This window comes from Erpetoichthys calabaricus, chromosome 2 (genome assembly GCF_900747795.2).
Source record: "Erpetoichthys calabaricus chromosome 2, fErpCal1.3, whole genome shotgun sequence".
Classification (NCBI taxonomy): Eukaryota; Metazoa; Chordata; class Cladistia; order Polypteriformes; family Polypteridae; genus Erpetoichthys; species Erpetoichthys calabaricus.
In genome coordinates, this window is record NC_041395.2 from 207,225,280 (window position 1) to 207,238,383 (window position 13,104).

Below are 13,104 nucleotides of genomic sequence, written 5' to 3' on the forward strand. Positions count from 1 at the left end.
GAGATTAGATCATATTTAAAATACATTGCTAGAATTTTAAACACATATTCTTAATTAGTATATTCAAAGAAATGTATATATGCATGTTTAAACTAACCTCAAAATAGGATATAGATTTCCCATGAAATTCTCTGTGTAGGGAAGGAATCCAAATACCCCAACTCAATCACTAGAATGGCAGAAACACAATATTTTTGGGGCTTTTCCTCTTATGTCATCAATTGAGTGAGTATTGCATTATGATGTGTGGAAACTGCAGCAAATGTTTTAAAGTGAACAGTAACTCTAACTCTAATGAGAAAAGCAGGTTAAAAAAACTAAAAAAAAATACCCTGGAGCATCATCAAACAGGATGTCATTTCTATTGTATGTGATTTAAAATTGAATTTTTGCAAAGAGGGAATATCCCCCATTCCATTTATGTATGAATGTCTATTATGGTGTGGATTGATATATCTGCTTAATGATATTCAAACTGTCAAAGAAATAATTTACATCCGTCATTGGTTCAGCTTTGAGTGATTCATTTGGCAGTACAATAAGGAGTCATTAATAACTGTCTCCATCTGTTCATATTGTGCATTCTAATGTTAATGAATTTGAATGGCTGAATTTGTATTTCACTTTCTATGCAATGTTTCATAAATTGTGTTTTGGTCCATTGGTATAATATACTATATGTAAAGCATATGAGCACAAATCTTTTACTTTTTTTATTCTCTGGAAAATGTGCTTAAAAATTGATATTCTTTTATAATCCTTTAGATAAATACTGTATATTTGTATCTGAAACAACTGTAACATCATGAGAAATTATTTTACAGCTCAGTATACAGGCTTTCAATAGTAAGTAGAAAATTTAATTAAAATATTTTTCCTCTGTAGGTTCAGTTGCCCGGAAGCTGACTGCCTCTGAGGTAAGTATCTTTCTAAAATTGCTGTCCTTCAAGTTGAAAATTAGTGATTTTATTTTTCACAGCTCGGTGATTAGCCAAAAAATAAGGTTCAGACATTCAAATTAAAAATAAGTAATTATGTGAATATTTTTTAACTTGGGTTAATGATTCTGAGTGTTGCATTTACATCTGCATGTGATTTTTCATAATTTACTAGCTGTGTAAGCCTGTGCTGTAAAAAGCCTGGGGTCCTAGAAACTATTGAAATCGTCATGGGGAAAAAAAACTGAAATGTAGAGATGTCAGGTAATTGAAAGGAACTACTCTGGGCATCTCTCTTCTAGGAGGTTTTGTTTTGCCGACATGCTCGCATGGCTTGTGCATTAGCAGCTGATGACAAAGATGATGCTGTTTGCTTTATGACCACCTAACAACATGTTACTGTATTTTTGATGCATAAACCATAATATCAGAAAACATCATTTAATCCAGTTAGCAAAAATCCTGCTGAGATGTATCGGTTCTAAAAGAAGTCAGTGAAAGTAAATTAATGTTATGCAGAGCTCACTACAACACTAGGATATAAGCAATATTGAGATTAAGTCAAAGCAGCATCTCGCCATCTTAAGTAATCTTGACTTTATAGAAAATATTTCCCAAGATAGCCACTCTGTGTTGAGCAGAGCAATGCCACAGTGAACATAAACTTGTAGTCTGCGTTAGAAATTGGGCAAGTTTATTAACTGTTTTTTTCGCTTATATTGCAACGGACAAACAAAAGTATGCACACATTAATGAGTAAAAAGTAAGACCTACTAATAATCGCTGTTCACAAATGAAAGATAGTTGTTTTGTGTAGCAGTTTTTCCATGTTTAGTAGTCCAGCTACATCTCCACTATGATCATCATTCTTCACTGTCTGTTGTCATTCTCATCACGTCAAACCAATATCACAACCTGCCATCACACATTTACACCTAGAAATCCAGGGAGAGTGATGGTGGGGGAACTAGTACGAAGATGACTAGCTGGGCACGGCTACCATACCAGTGCTGTTAAAACTAAGTTTCACCAGAATATCACCACCAATTTCATATTTACCATCTACTGTCACACCACATAGTTGTGTTTCATGATGCCAAGTTGTTATGCCATATGTGTTGCAAAACTTTATTACTCCTTTTCTATGTTAACAAATGTTGTGTTATTTTAATTTCTTATTTTGTCTTTTATTTTTCTTCATTATGTAAAGCACTTTGAGCTACTTTTTGTATGAAAATGTGCTATATAAATAAATGTTGTTGTTGTTGTGTATGAGAAATTGGTGACCATGTGGCATGGTATCACCAATGTTCTCTTATAAGTACTTTTATAACTTGTAATTGTGTACTTTTACGTGATGATTAAGATAAGGGAAGCAAGAAAACCCAATAACCTATTTACAGCCTTATAATATATTTGATATGTAGGCTGTTGATAGATTTTTTGAAACTACCTGACTTCTGAGTAATTCGGATCAGTGCTATCATCATTTGTTGTGTTCATACTTAAAATATTTAACACATCAAAATATAATTAGCCTAGCACTAGTTGTCTTCATGCATGCAGTGCTCTGTAGAGCACTTCATCATATTTTATTCTCATTGTAGGTGAAACATTCACTTACAGGTATAGTATAGTAATCCAGTTGGAGAAAGTAGAGGTGTGACATAATACTTCGGCATTACCATTCCATTTTAGAACTCATTGATATTTTGTAGATGAGTGCATTAAATGTGAGGCAAATATAAAAATGACTGCTGTTGGAGGAAGATAGTACCTGTGATATTATATACTAACTGTCTACTGCTGCCTAAGAGATAGGAGAACATTTGGCATGAGCAAGGGGTTTGTAATGGATTACAACACCATGAAATGCATTTTTTTATTTTATGTTAATCTGCTGTTGTTTTGCATTTTAAAAATAGTATCAGACATTAATCTGAGCTCTGGGATGTTTAAAGATTTGAGACTTTTAGAGATTACAATGATTATATACTAACAAAGGCATGACTGGTTGGTTCAGTACTTTAAAACTCCCTTGTACTAATCCAGTTCAATTTCATTAGGCTTAACAAGAATAATTTTAGTTTACTATAGAATTTATAGCTTTTAACTTTTGAACTTGCCATATTTGTTTTTGACAGATTCCAGGGTCCTCTGGACTACATAAAGAACACACTATAAAAAGGATTGGACACAGAGGTGTTGATCATACTGGAGAAACTACTTATAAAAAAGTGAGATCCCCTTCTGTAAAATAAGTTTTTCTGGTTTTAGAGTCTAGGATTTCCGCAGGTTAATGAGTGTTGTTTCTGTGTGTTAGATTTTATAAAAGCAAATGCAGCGCCATATGTTTTATTTACAACCAGGATTACAGAAGCAATGTGTACATGCATTAATGTGTGTGGGTCTGTGTGTGTATATGTATATATATGTATATATATATATATATATATATATATATATATATATATATATATATATATATATATATATATATATATAATATGGAAGAGAAGGTCTGTGATACGGTTTGCATATTTGCAGTTGGAGACCCACAAAGGGAGAAAAAAAAAAACGAATCACGTATCATAAAATAGTTTTATTCCTGAGCTTTCAACCCCTATCAGGGGTCTTCATCAGAGGATAATGCTTAGACTTACAAGAATCAAAGGCAATATATAGCAACACATTCGGGGTGTGGAGGTGACTAAGTCCGTATGATCAAAAAAGGGGGGGGGGGTTATTGTTAAATTAAAGTGCATATGTCCTCCTTAAGTTGGCATATGCTGGGTTTATGTCCAAGTGTCTGTTGATGGCATTTTCATCTGATAGCCAAGACTCGGCCAACTCTCTGGCGCTTTTTGTACTGGCCTTAAATTTTACTTTCACGTTGTCCCAGTTGAATGTGTGTCCAGTACAAAAAGCGCCAGAGAGTTGGCCGAGTCTTGGCTATCAGATGAAAATGCCATCAACAGACACTTGGACATAAACCCAGCATATGCCAACTTAAGGAGGACATATGCACTTTAATTTAACAATAACCCCCCCCCCCCTTTTTTGATCATACGGACTTAGTCACCTCCACCACCCCCCCCCCGAATGTGTTGCTATATATTGCCTTTGATTCTTGTAAGTCTAAGCATTATCCTCTGATGAAGACCCCTGATAGGGGTTGAAAGCTCAGGAATAAAACTATTTTATGATACGTGATTCGTTTTTTTTTTTCTCCCTTTGTGGGTCTCCAACTGCAAATATATACAGTGGTGTGAAAAACTATTTGCCCCCTTCCTGATTTCTTATTCTTTTGCATGTTTGTCACACAAAATGTTTCTGATCATCAAACACATTTAACCATTAGTCAAATATAACACAAGTAAACACAAAATGCAGTTTTTAAATGATGGTTTTTATTATTTAGGGAGAAAAAAAATCCAAACCTACATGGCCCTGTGTGAAAAAGTAATTGCCCCCTTGTTAAAAAAATAACCTAACTGTGGTGTGTCACACCTGAGTTCAATTTCCATAGCAACCCCCAGGCCTGATTACTGCCACACCTGTTTCAATCAAGAAATCACTTAAATAGGAGCTGCCTGACACAGAGAAGTAGACCAAAAGCACCTCAAAAGCTAGACATCATGCCAAGATCCAAAGAAATTCAGGAACAAATGAGAACAGAAGTAATTGAGATCTATCAGTCTGGTAAAGGTTATAAAGCCATTTCTAAAGCTTTGGGACTCCAGCGAACCACAGTGAGAGCCATTATCCACAAATGGCAAAAACATGGAACAGTGGTGAACCTTCCCAGGAGTGGCCGGCCGACCAAAATTACCCCAAGAGCGCAGAGACGACTCATCCGAGAGGTCACAAAAGACCCCAGGACAACGTCTAAAGAACTGCAGGCCTCACTTGCCTCAATTAAGGTCAGTGTTCACGACTCCACCATAAGAAAGAAACTGGGCAAAAACGGCCTGCATGGCAGATTTCCAAGACGCAAACCACTGTTAAGCAAAAAGAACATTAGGGCTCGTCTCAATTTTGCTAAGAAACATCTCAATGATTGCCAAGACTTTTGGGAAAATACCTTGTGGACTGATGAGTCAAAAGTTGAACTTTTTGGAAGGCAAATGTCCCGTTACATCTGGCGTAAAAGGAACACAGCATTTCAGAAAAAGAACATCATACCAACAGTAAAATATGGTGGTGGTAGTGTGATGGTCTGGGGTTGTTTTGCTGCTTCAGGACCTGGAAGGCTTGCTGTGATAGATGGAACCATGAATTCTACTGTCTACCAAAAAATCCTGAAGGAGAATGTCCGGCCATCTGTTCGTCAACTCAAGCTGAAGCGATCTTGGGTGCTGCAACAGGACAATGACCCAAAACACACCAGCAAATCCACCTCTGAATGGCTGAAGAAAAACAAAATGAAGACTTTGGAGTGGCCTAGTCAAAGTCCTGACCTGAATCCAATTGAGATGCTATGGCATGACCTTAAAAAGGCGGTTCATGCTAGAAAACCCTCAAATAAAGCTGAATTACAACAATTTTGCAAAGATGAGTGGGCCAAAATTCCTCCAGAGTGCTGTAAAAGACTCATTGCAAGTTATTGCAAACGCTTGATTGCAGTTATTGCTGCTAAGGGTGGCCCAACCAGTTATTAGGTTCAGGGGGCAATTACTTTTTCACACAGGGCCATGTAGGTTTGGATTTTTTTTTTCTCCCTAAGTAATAAAAACCACCATTTACAAACTGCATTTTGTGTTTACTTGTGTTATATTTGACTAATGGTTAAATGTGTTTGATGATCAGAAACATTTTGTGTGACAAACATGCAAAAGAATAAGAAATCAGGAAGGGGGCAAATAGTTTTTCACACCACTGTATACAGTATATAAAATATAGAAACCAATTTCATTTATTAGTTTTCTATACCACACAGATGCCATCTTTTTATATACAGAAAGGCAAAAGACTTGTACAAAATCCAGGACTTTATTTTTCTCCATACTGTGAGTTTGTATTTCTGGTTTAGTCTTAGAATATAGGCTAATAAAATGTTAGTTTTTCTGTGTGTAAATATCTAGAAAATACAAAAAAGTAGATAACCTCAAAAGCTGCCACTTTCACTGGACTTTTCTGTCATTTTAACATCAATGGTGAAAATCAAAACAGTACTGGTTTAGTACAGATTATATATAAAAATAAGATGAACTAAACCAGTGTGATAACAACAATAACAATTATATATGTTTCTGCATATAAGAATTATCAATAGCTAATGAAATTTGGCTTGTGGAATACAGGATGTCCTTACCATCATGCACATGATATTGGTAAATTAGCAAAAATGCCATGGAGGTATAGCAAAAAGAAGCAAACATAGTTCCACGAGTTTCATCAGACCTTAAAGTTCTGAGATTGGTTTATTTAAAATGTATTCCACATTGTCAAACTGGTTAAAATTGATTATTTATATCTTAAGGGTACCAAGACAACACTAATTACATCATGAAACAATTCCATTCAAAACTTTTCTGGGAATGTTTAACAATTTCCTGTAAATGATGTTTGCCACTATACATTTGCTTTTTGAAAATTAATTCTAGATTTGAAAGGAAGACGCGAGTGTGGCAGAAATGCCCTTTATTTTATTATACTAACTCTTAGTCTCCCCAAAATTAATGGGGTCTACATGGTAATTCTTAATTAGTGTTTCTTTTGCCTTTTAAATAGACCACTTCTTCAGCTCTGAAAGGTGCTATTCAACTTGGCATTGCACATACTGTGGGAGGCCTTGCCCAAAAAGCTGAGCGAGATGTTCTGATGCAGGATTTCTATGTGGTTGAAAGCACTTTCTTTCCTGGGTAAGCCAACCTTTCTTGTTTAGACTAGATCATAAGAAGGGTGTGTTTTTATGTGTTTTTGATAAAAGTCACAGTAGGTCACAACACGAATTAAGAATCCGCTTCTACTGACAGCATAGTTGTTGCTCAAGAGCTAAAACAGTAATCAATTAATTAAAAAAAAAAAAAAAAAAAGTGCTCACTGCATTACTCTAGAACTAAAGTACAAAAAACCTGGTAAGTTAAAGTCCCTTTTTGCTTTTATAGTTACCCTGTTTCCCCGAAAATAAGACATGTCTTATATTAATTTTTCCTCCATAAGATGCGCTAGGGCTTATTTTCAGGGGATGTCTTGTTTTTTTATGAACAACAATCTTCATTTATTCTTGAACAAAAATCTACATTTCTCTCTATTATGAAAAAAAATCTTGGAAGGAGACGATACATGATCTTCTCAGAGACACTTTAACAAACCTGCAAGACAAGGCAGTGAGACAAAAGGACAGCTGCTGCACAGGCTTTTAAATGATCGACAAGCAGAACACGCAGCACAGCAGCAGCAAGACAGCGGTTGATCCGATCATGTCTCCTTAGCGTGCGTTCAGCCCCACCTTCACAACGTGAGCAGCAGAGACACAAAGTGGATGGCGCACAGCGCAACCCAGGGAGTGTAAGCGAGTGAAGCGAGCCAGGGCACAACCCCCTAGTATTCCTGAACAAAAATCTACATTTATTGAACAAAAGTTACGTTTATTCAAATGCAATCATGTCATCATCTTCTGGAACATCATCATAACTCTCGAAACTCCGAATTCCATTATGAATTTCTTGCGACTCCATTTCCTTTAGAACAGTTGGCCCCAATCTCTCATGTCTAGCAATAGAGCTTTCCTTAAATGAGCACCTCTTGTCCATGTAGACTGTCAACGATTTTATCCCATGAATTCTTCACCCAAGTCACAACCTCTTGCAGGCTATAGGCTTCACGTTGAGTTTCCACGTTGATTTCTCTCCATTCTATTTTCAATTTAGTTGTTAATTTCTATGCGCAAATGGTCCTTGAATGGCTTGTTTATTGCAATATCAAGAGTCTGGAGATAGGCAGTCATTCCTGTGGGAGTCATTATTTGATCTATTTTTCTCTCTTGAAGGAAGCTCTTCATGTCTTTAGTGCGATGTGTGCTGGCTGAATCTCAAACTAGCAGACCTCTTTGACTGCCTTGCATAACAAGTGGCAGCATTAAATCGACCCACTTCCTTATAACTTATTGTGTGCACCAGGCCTTTTTGGTTTCAAGAACATAAATGCCTGAAACATGTTCAGTCTTATCCTTCTTGCCCTTAGTGATGATTAGAGGTGGGGCTTTATTTCCATCCAGACGAATTGCCAAAATACAGGTAATGCATGCACTTTCATAAACAGTGGAGGGAATGTAGACTGAGGCGGCACCCTGCTGATCAATTGTCGTTTGGGGTCCTTGGCCCATAAACACTGCAGTTTCATAGCAATCAGGTTTGGAAAGTTGGTATTTAGAAAAGTCGATGCCATCAACAAAGGACTTGAATGCAAGTGCACATTTAGTAACTTCAGCCGCTTCCAGCTTAAACAGTGTTGTCGATCTTCTTAGAGATGGTTCATATCGCTGAAGGAAGCCATCCAGCCAGTGTTGTGATGCTTTGAATTCTGCTGGGGATATTTCTAACTGTGGTGGCATTGCAAGGGCAAATGCTTGAATATCAGCCCTGCGCACAACCAACGCCTTTGCTGTCCTGTCAGCAACCCATTCACAGATCACGTCTTCCAGCTCAGGAAATAATGGTTACCGACGTGATCCACACTTGTGCTTCTTAGCATTTCCCTTGAACGCCTGTTGACTGAAGTTATTGTACTCTGCTCTCCCTTTTCAGACCATTCCTTTCTTGTACTCGACAGAATAGCTCTTTCTTTTTGCGCTCATCTTGTCATGGGTTCAAAATACTGGTATTTCCTGTTCATCTGTGTACATATGGTAGCGGTAGGCATTTATCCAAAGGCGCCTGTTTGAGATTGTAACTAGGGCTTATTTTTGGAGTAGGGCTTATATAACAAGCATCTTAAAAAAAATCATGCTAGGACTTATTTTCGGGGAAACATGGCATTTCCGTTGCTTTTAAGCGTTTAGCTTTAAAAGGTTTGCAAATCCAATCTCCTTTAGTTTTATTTATAGGTTGTTAAAACTGTGTGTGTGCATGTATGTGTCTATATACGTACATATTCATATATCTTATATATTAACGTCTACGTGTGGAAGTGTCTGACTGTCCAGCCTAGAATTGCGACGCTACAGCATGAAGCTCAAAGAAAACGACTCTGTCGCCAAAGTGAAACCTCCGCCGCTAATACACAAGTGAGGAGAGCACATCAGCAAAACAAAACCTCCGAGGAGAGAGAAACTCTCTTAGCTGCTGATGGACAACGGAGGCGAGCACATCTGCAAAATGAAACCGACGAGGAGCCGCTAATGCACATCCGATACCATTGATTGAAATGCCAGAATGCATAGTTTCTAGCATCCTTGGCTTTTTACAACACGGGCTTACACAGCTAGTAGTATATATTTTCTCACACACTTTTTTTTTTTTTTTTTTTAAACCCCTAAAATAGTTAATTGATGTGACATTGTGGTAACTTTTGTAATTGCTGCAGTGATAAAGTGTATGTTTGCTTCATCATCTAGTTTTGTGAGTTAGAGATTATCCAAATCTTATCTTATTATTTTTTCTGCAACACACACTGTCTATGCTCAGATGTGAGCTTATAAACTTGCACTCAATTTGAAAGCTTTGTTTATTTATCCATACATTTGCTAACTGACTCTCACAGCACCTTTGGGCAGTAATCAGAAAATCTTGAAAAGAACTTTAGTCAGTCTTCTGCCATTTTTCAAGTTTCCTTTGTTCATCTGTCCACTAAGATAGTTTCACATTTTCAGAACAAAAATTGAGACCAAAGGAATTTTTTTATTTAAAGTTCACATAGTTTTGAAATAAGAATAAATGTGATTACTCGTTATAAAAACAAAAAGCACTGTGGTTTCACTGTTCATTGGAAAAAAAGCATCCACAGCGTCTGCCACATTCAGTGTGTTTGAGTTGAAAACGATCAGGTTCTGGTATTTAAAAACAGAGAAATCTAAAGTAAGTTTTCTGATTCACAGTATTGTGTGTTTGTATATGTTTTGACTTTCTTCTTTCCAAAACAGGATAGGACATATGCTTTTGAAAGTATTATCAAAGCCTGAACTTACTAATGTTTTGTAACAATTCACAGGGAAGGCAGCAATCTAACTCCAGCTCATCATTATGGAGATTTTCGTTTCAAGACCTATGCACCAGTGGCTTTCAGATATTTTAGGGAACTTTTTGGGATTAGACCCGATGACTATTTGGTGAGTTTTCTAAGGGCCATATATGTGCAGGTCCTTTTACATGGGGTGGATGACAATATGCATGAAGTAAATTTTAAGTTAACGTTAAAGTTTGATATCCTACATATCTGTAGATTTTTAATTTATTATAGAATTGTGGTAAACATTTTTAATGAACATTGTTTTCTACCTTTTCCTAGTATTCATTATGCAATGAGCCTTTAATAGAGTTGTCAAATCCAGGTGCCAGTGGCTCAGTTTTTTATGTCTCCAGTGATGATGAATTTATAATCAAGACTGTACAGCACAAGGAAGCAGAGTTTTTGCAGAAACTTTTGCCAGGATATTATATGGTAAGATTACTAGTAAACTGAGGATTGGATTACCTGTATATAAAACAAAATAATTGTAATGTTGGCCTAGATATTTGTTTAAATACGTCACTTTTATTCACTGTATAATCCCGTGAAATGTATTTTACCACTTGGTGTGCTGAAATAGATTTTTTTGAAAGGCTGTTAATGAAAAGCCTGATCCTTATTCTTCTGATAAATCACTTCCTGCAGAATGTGTTGTTGTAGGTGCAATGCTTTTGATTGAAGTGACAGGCAGTTAGCAGTGATGACAGGTGATTGCCATGCATTTAAGCAGCATTAAACTCTTGAATTTTCATCTGTCTCTCTTCAATCAGAATCTAAACCAGAACAAGCGCACACTGCTTCCAAAGTTTTATGGGCTTTACTGCATGCAAGCAGGAGGAAAGAATATCCGTCTTGTAGTCATGAACAATTTGCTACCCCGCTCTGTGCGAATGCACCTAAAGTATGATCTCAAAGGCTCTACCTACAAGCGCAGGGCTTCAGCCAAAGAACGTGAAAAGAAGTTGCCTACTTTCAAGGACCTGGACTTTATTAATGACATTCCTGATGGACTGTTTCTTGACGCAGACATGCATAATGCCCTCTGCAAGACCATCCAGCGGGACTGTTTGGTAAGAATGGAAAACAATTGTGATGTTATAGTTAAAACTTATTTAATAAGGTTTCATTTTTAGAACACTAATTTTGATTTTCCTCTATTTGAGTAAAAAAGTGCATCCAAAATTTTATATAGTGTCAAAATACAGGCAAAGACATAAGTTACTAATTACTATTTGTGTGACTTTGGATCACATACAATGTGTATAGAAAATAATCACTCTCTTTGGTAATATTCAGATTTTCTTGCTTTACAGTCTCTAAAATAAAACCACACACATTTTTGTTTTCAGCTTTACTTGGTCAGTGCAACCTATAACATCTAAGTCAAAGATATATAATGCAACATCCATCCATCCATCCAGTTTCCAACCCGTTGAATCCAAACACAGGGTCACGGGGGTCTGCTGGAGCCAATCCCAGCCAACACAGGGCACAAGGCAGGAACCAATCCTGGGCAGGGTGCCAACCCACCGCAGGACACACACAAACACACCCACACACCAAGCACACACTAGGGCCAATTTAGAATCGCCAATCCACCTAACCTGCATGTCTTTGGAATGTGGGAGGAAACCGGAGCGCCCGGAGGAAACCCACGCAGACACGGGGAGAACATGCAAACTCCACGCAGGGAGGACCCGGGAATCGAACCCAGGTCCCCAGGTGTCCCAACTGCGAGGCAGCAGCGCTACCCACTGCGCCACCGTGCCGCCCTATAATGCAACAGTTTGGGAAAAAAAAATAAAAAACAAGAATTACTGGAATTGATAAAGGATCGACCCCCTACCTTAGTCCCCCCTCTACAGAAAAAAGTACAGTAAAACCTTGGATTGTGAGTAACTTAGTTTGCAAGCGTTTTGCAAGACAAGCTAAATTTTTAAATAAATTTTAACTTGATAAACGAGTGAGGTCTTGCAATATGAGTAGTCCGTATACGATTTGTTGGCCGAGCGTCACTTGATCACAACTGAGCCGATGGTGGTTCTCTCTCTCTCTCTCTCGCTCTCGCTCGCTTGCTCGCTGCAGGATTATGGGTAATAGTCTCCCATGCTCGGTCTCAGTTGGCGTGCTTCACTCATATAGTCAACATCTGTACGAGCGTATGATGTTTACTATAGCATTGTGACCACGTGTGTGTGCTGTAACATGTGAGTCCCTGTCTTGCACCCCAAAACATGAGGCTGACTCTCAGTACTTTAGCAGAACCAGCTTTATTCAGCTTGAAACAGGAACATCACGGTTATTTATTGTAGCGGGATCTACCGCTCTCCTATACACACACAGCAATCCAGCAGGGACTTGACCAGGTTAGTGGCCAAGTAATACTGTTCCCTTGTATTTATAATGTTCCTTGCATCACCCATCGAAAGCGGGCGCTTTATAGAGCAATCGAGATCTTTTCGGATTCGCTTTTACGGCAAACTGCTACAGTGCTGGGAGCCTACGGGTGCTTCGGGATGCTCTTACACGTGTCGTCCCGTTGGGGGGGAATCCCAAAAGAGTTTAGAATCCTTACAGTGCATAAAGCATTTTTTTTTTTTTTTAAATTTTCTGTCCAAGTGTAGTGACTCTTCAGGGAAAAGCAACTGTCATTGGATAGGTTCCTTGTTAAAATCGCAAAAAAAGATTCCAGTGAGCCAACAGATAGCAGTGATTCTGTTAGAGTGAAGGTCGTCCTACACAATAACCCTTCTCCTCTCCTCTCTCTTGTCTCCCTCACACCAGCCGTGATTCTTTTCAAAAGTAAAGTGCAGGTTAATTTGTATTTCATATTTTTACCTTATATTTTGTATTAATCTTTTTTTATATGAATATTTTTAGGTTGTAGAACAAATCATTTGAGTTTCCATTATTTCTTTCGGGGAAATTCGCTTTGATATACAAGTGCTTTGGATTACAAGCATATTTCCGGAACGAATTATGCTCGGAAACTGAG

At 37.6% G+C, this 13,104-nt stretch overlaps 1 protein-coding gene across 1 annotated transcript in view; it reads left to right on the plus strand.

The window, feature by feature from the left end:
* Window positions 1-13,104, plus strand: part of LOC114645523 (putative PIP5K1A and PSMD4-like protein) — a 148,305-nt gene that overhangs the window by 63,216 nt on the left and 71,985 nt on the right. Inside the window, exons 2-7 of the mRNA XM_051922585.1 lie at window positions 886-917; window positions 3,083-3,175; window positions 6,672-6,802; window positions 10,092-10,209; window positions 10,389-10,541; window positions 10,880-11,179. Coding sequence (XP_051778545.1) covers window positions 886-917; window positions 3,083-3,175; window positions 6,672-6,802; window positions 10,092-10,209; window positions 10,389-10,541; window positions 10,880-11,179 — 827 coding nt within the window. The remainder of the gene's footprint in view (window positions 1-885; window positions 918-3,082; window positions 3,176-6,671; window positions 6,803-10,091; window positions 10,210-10,388; window positions 10,542-10,879; window positions 11,180-13,104) is intronic.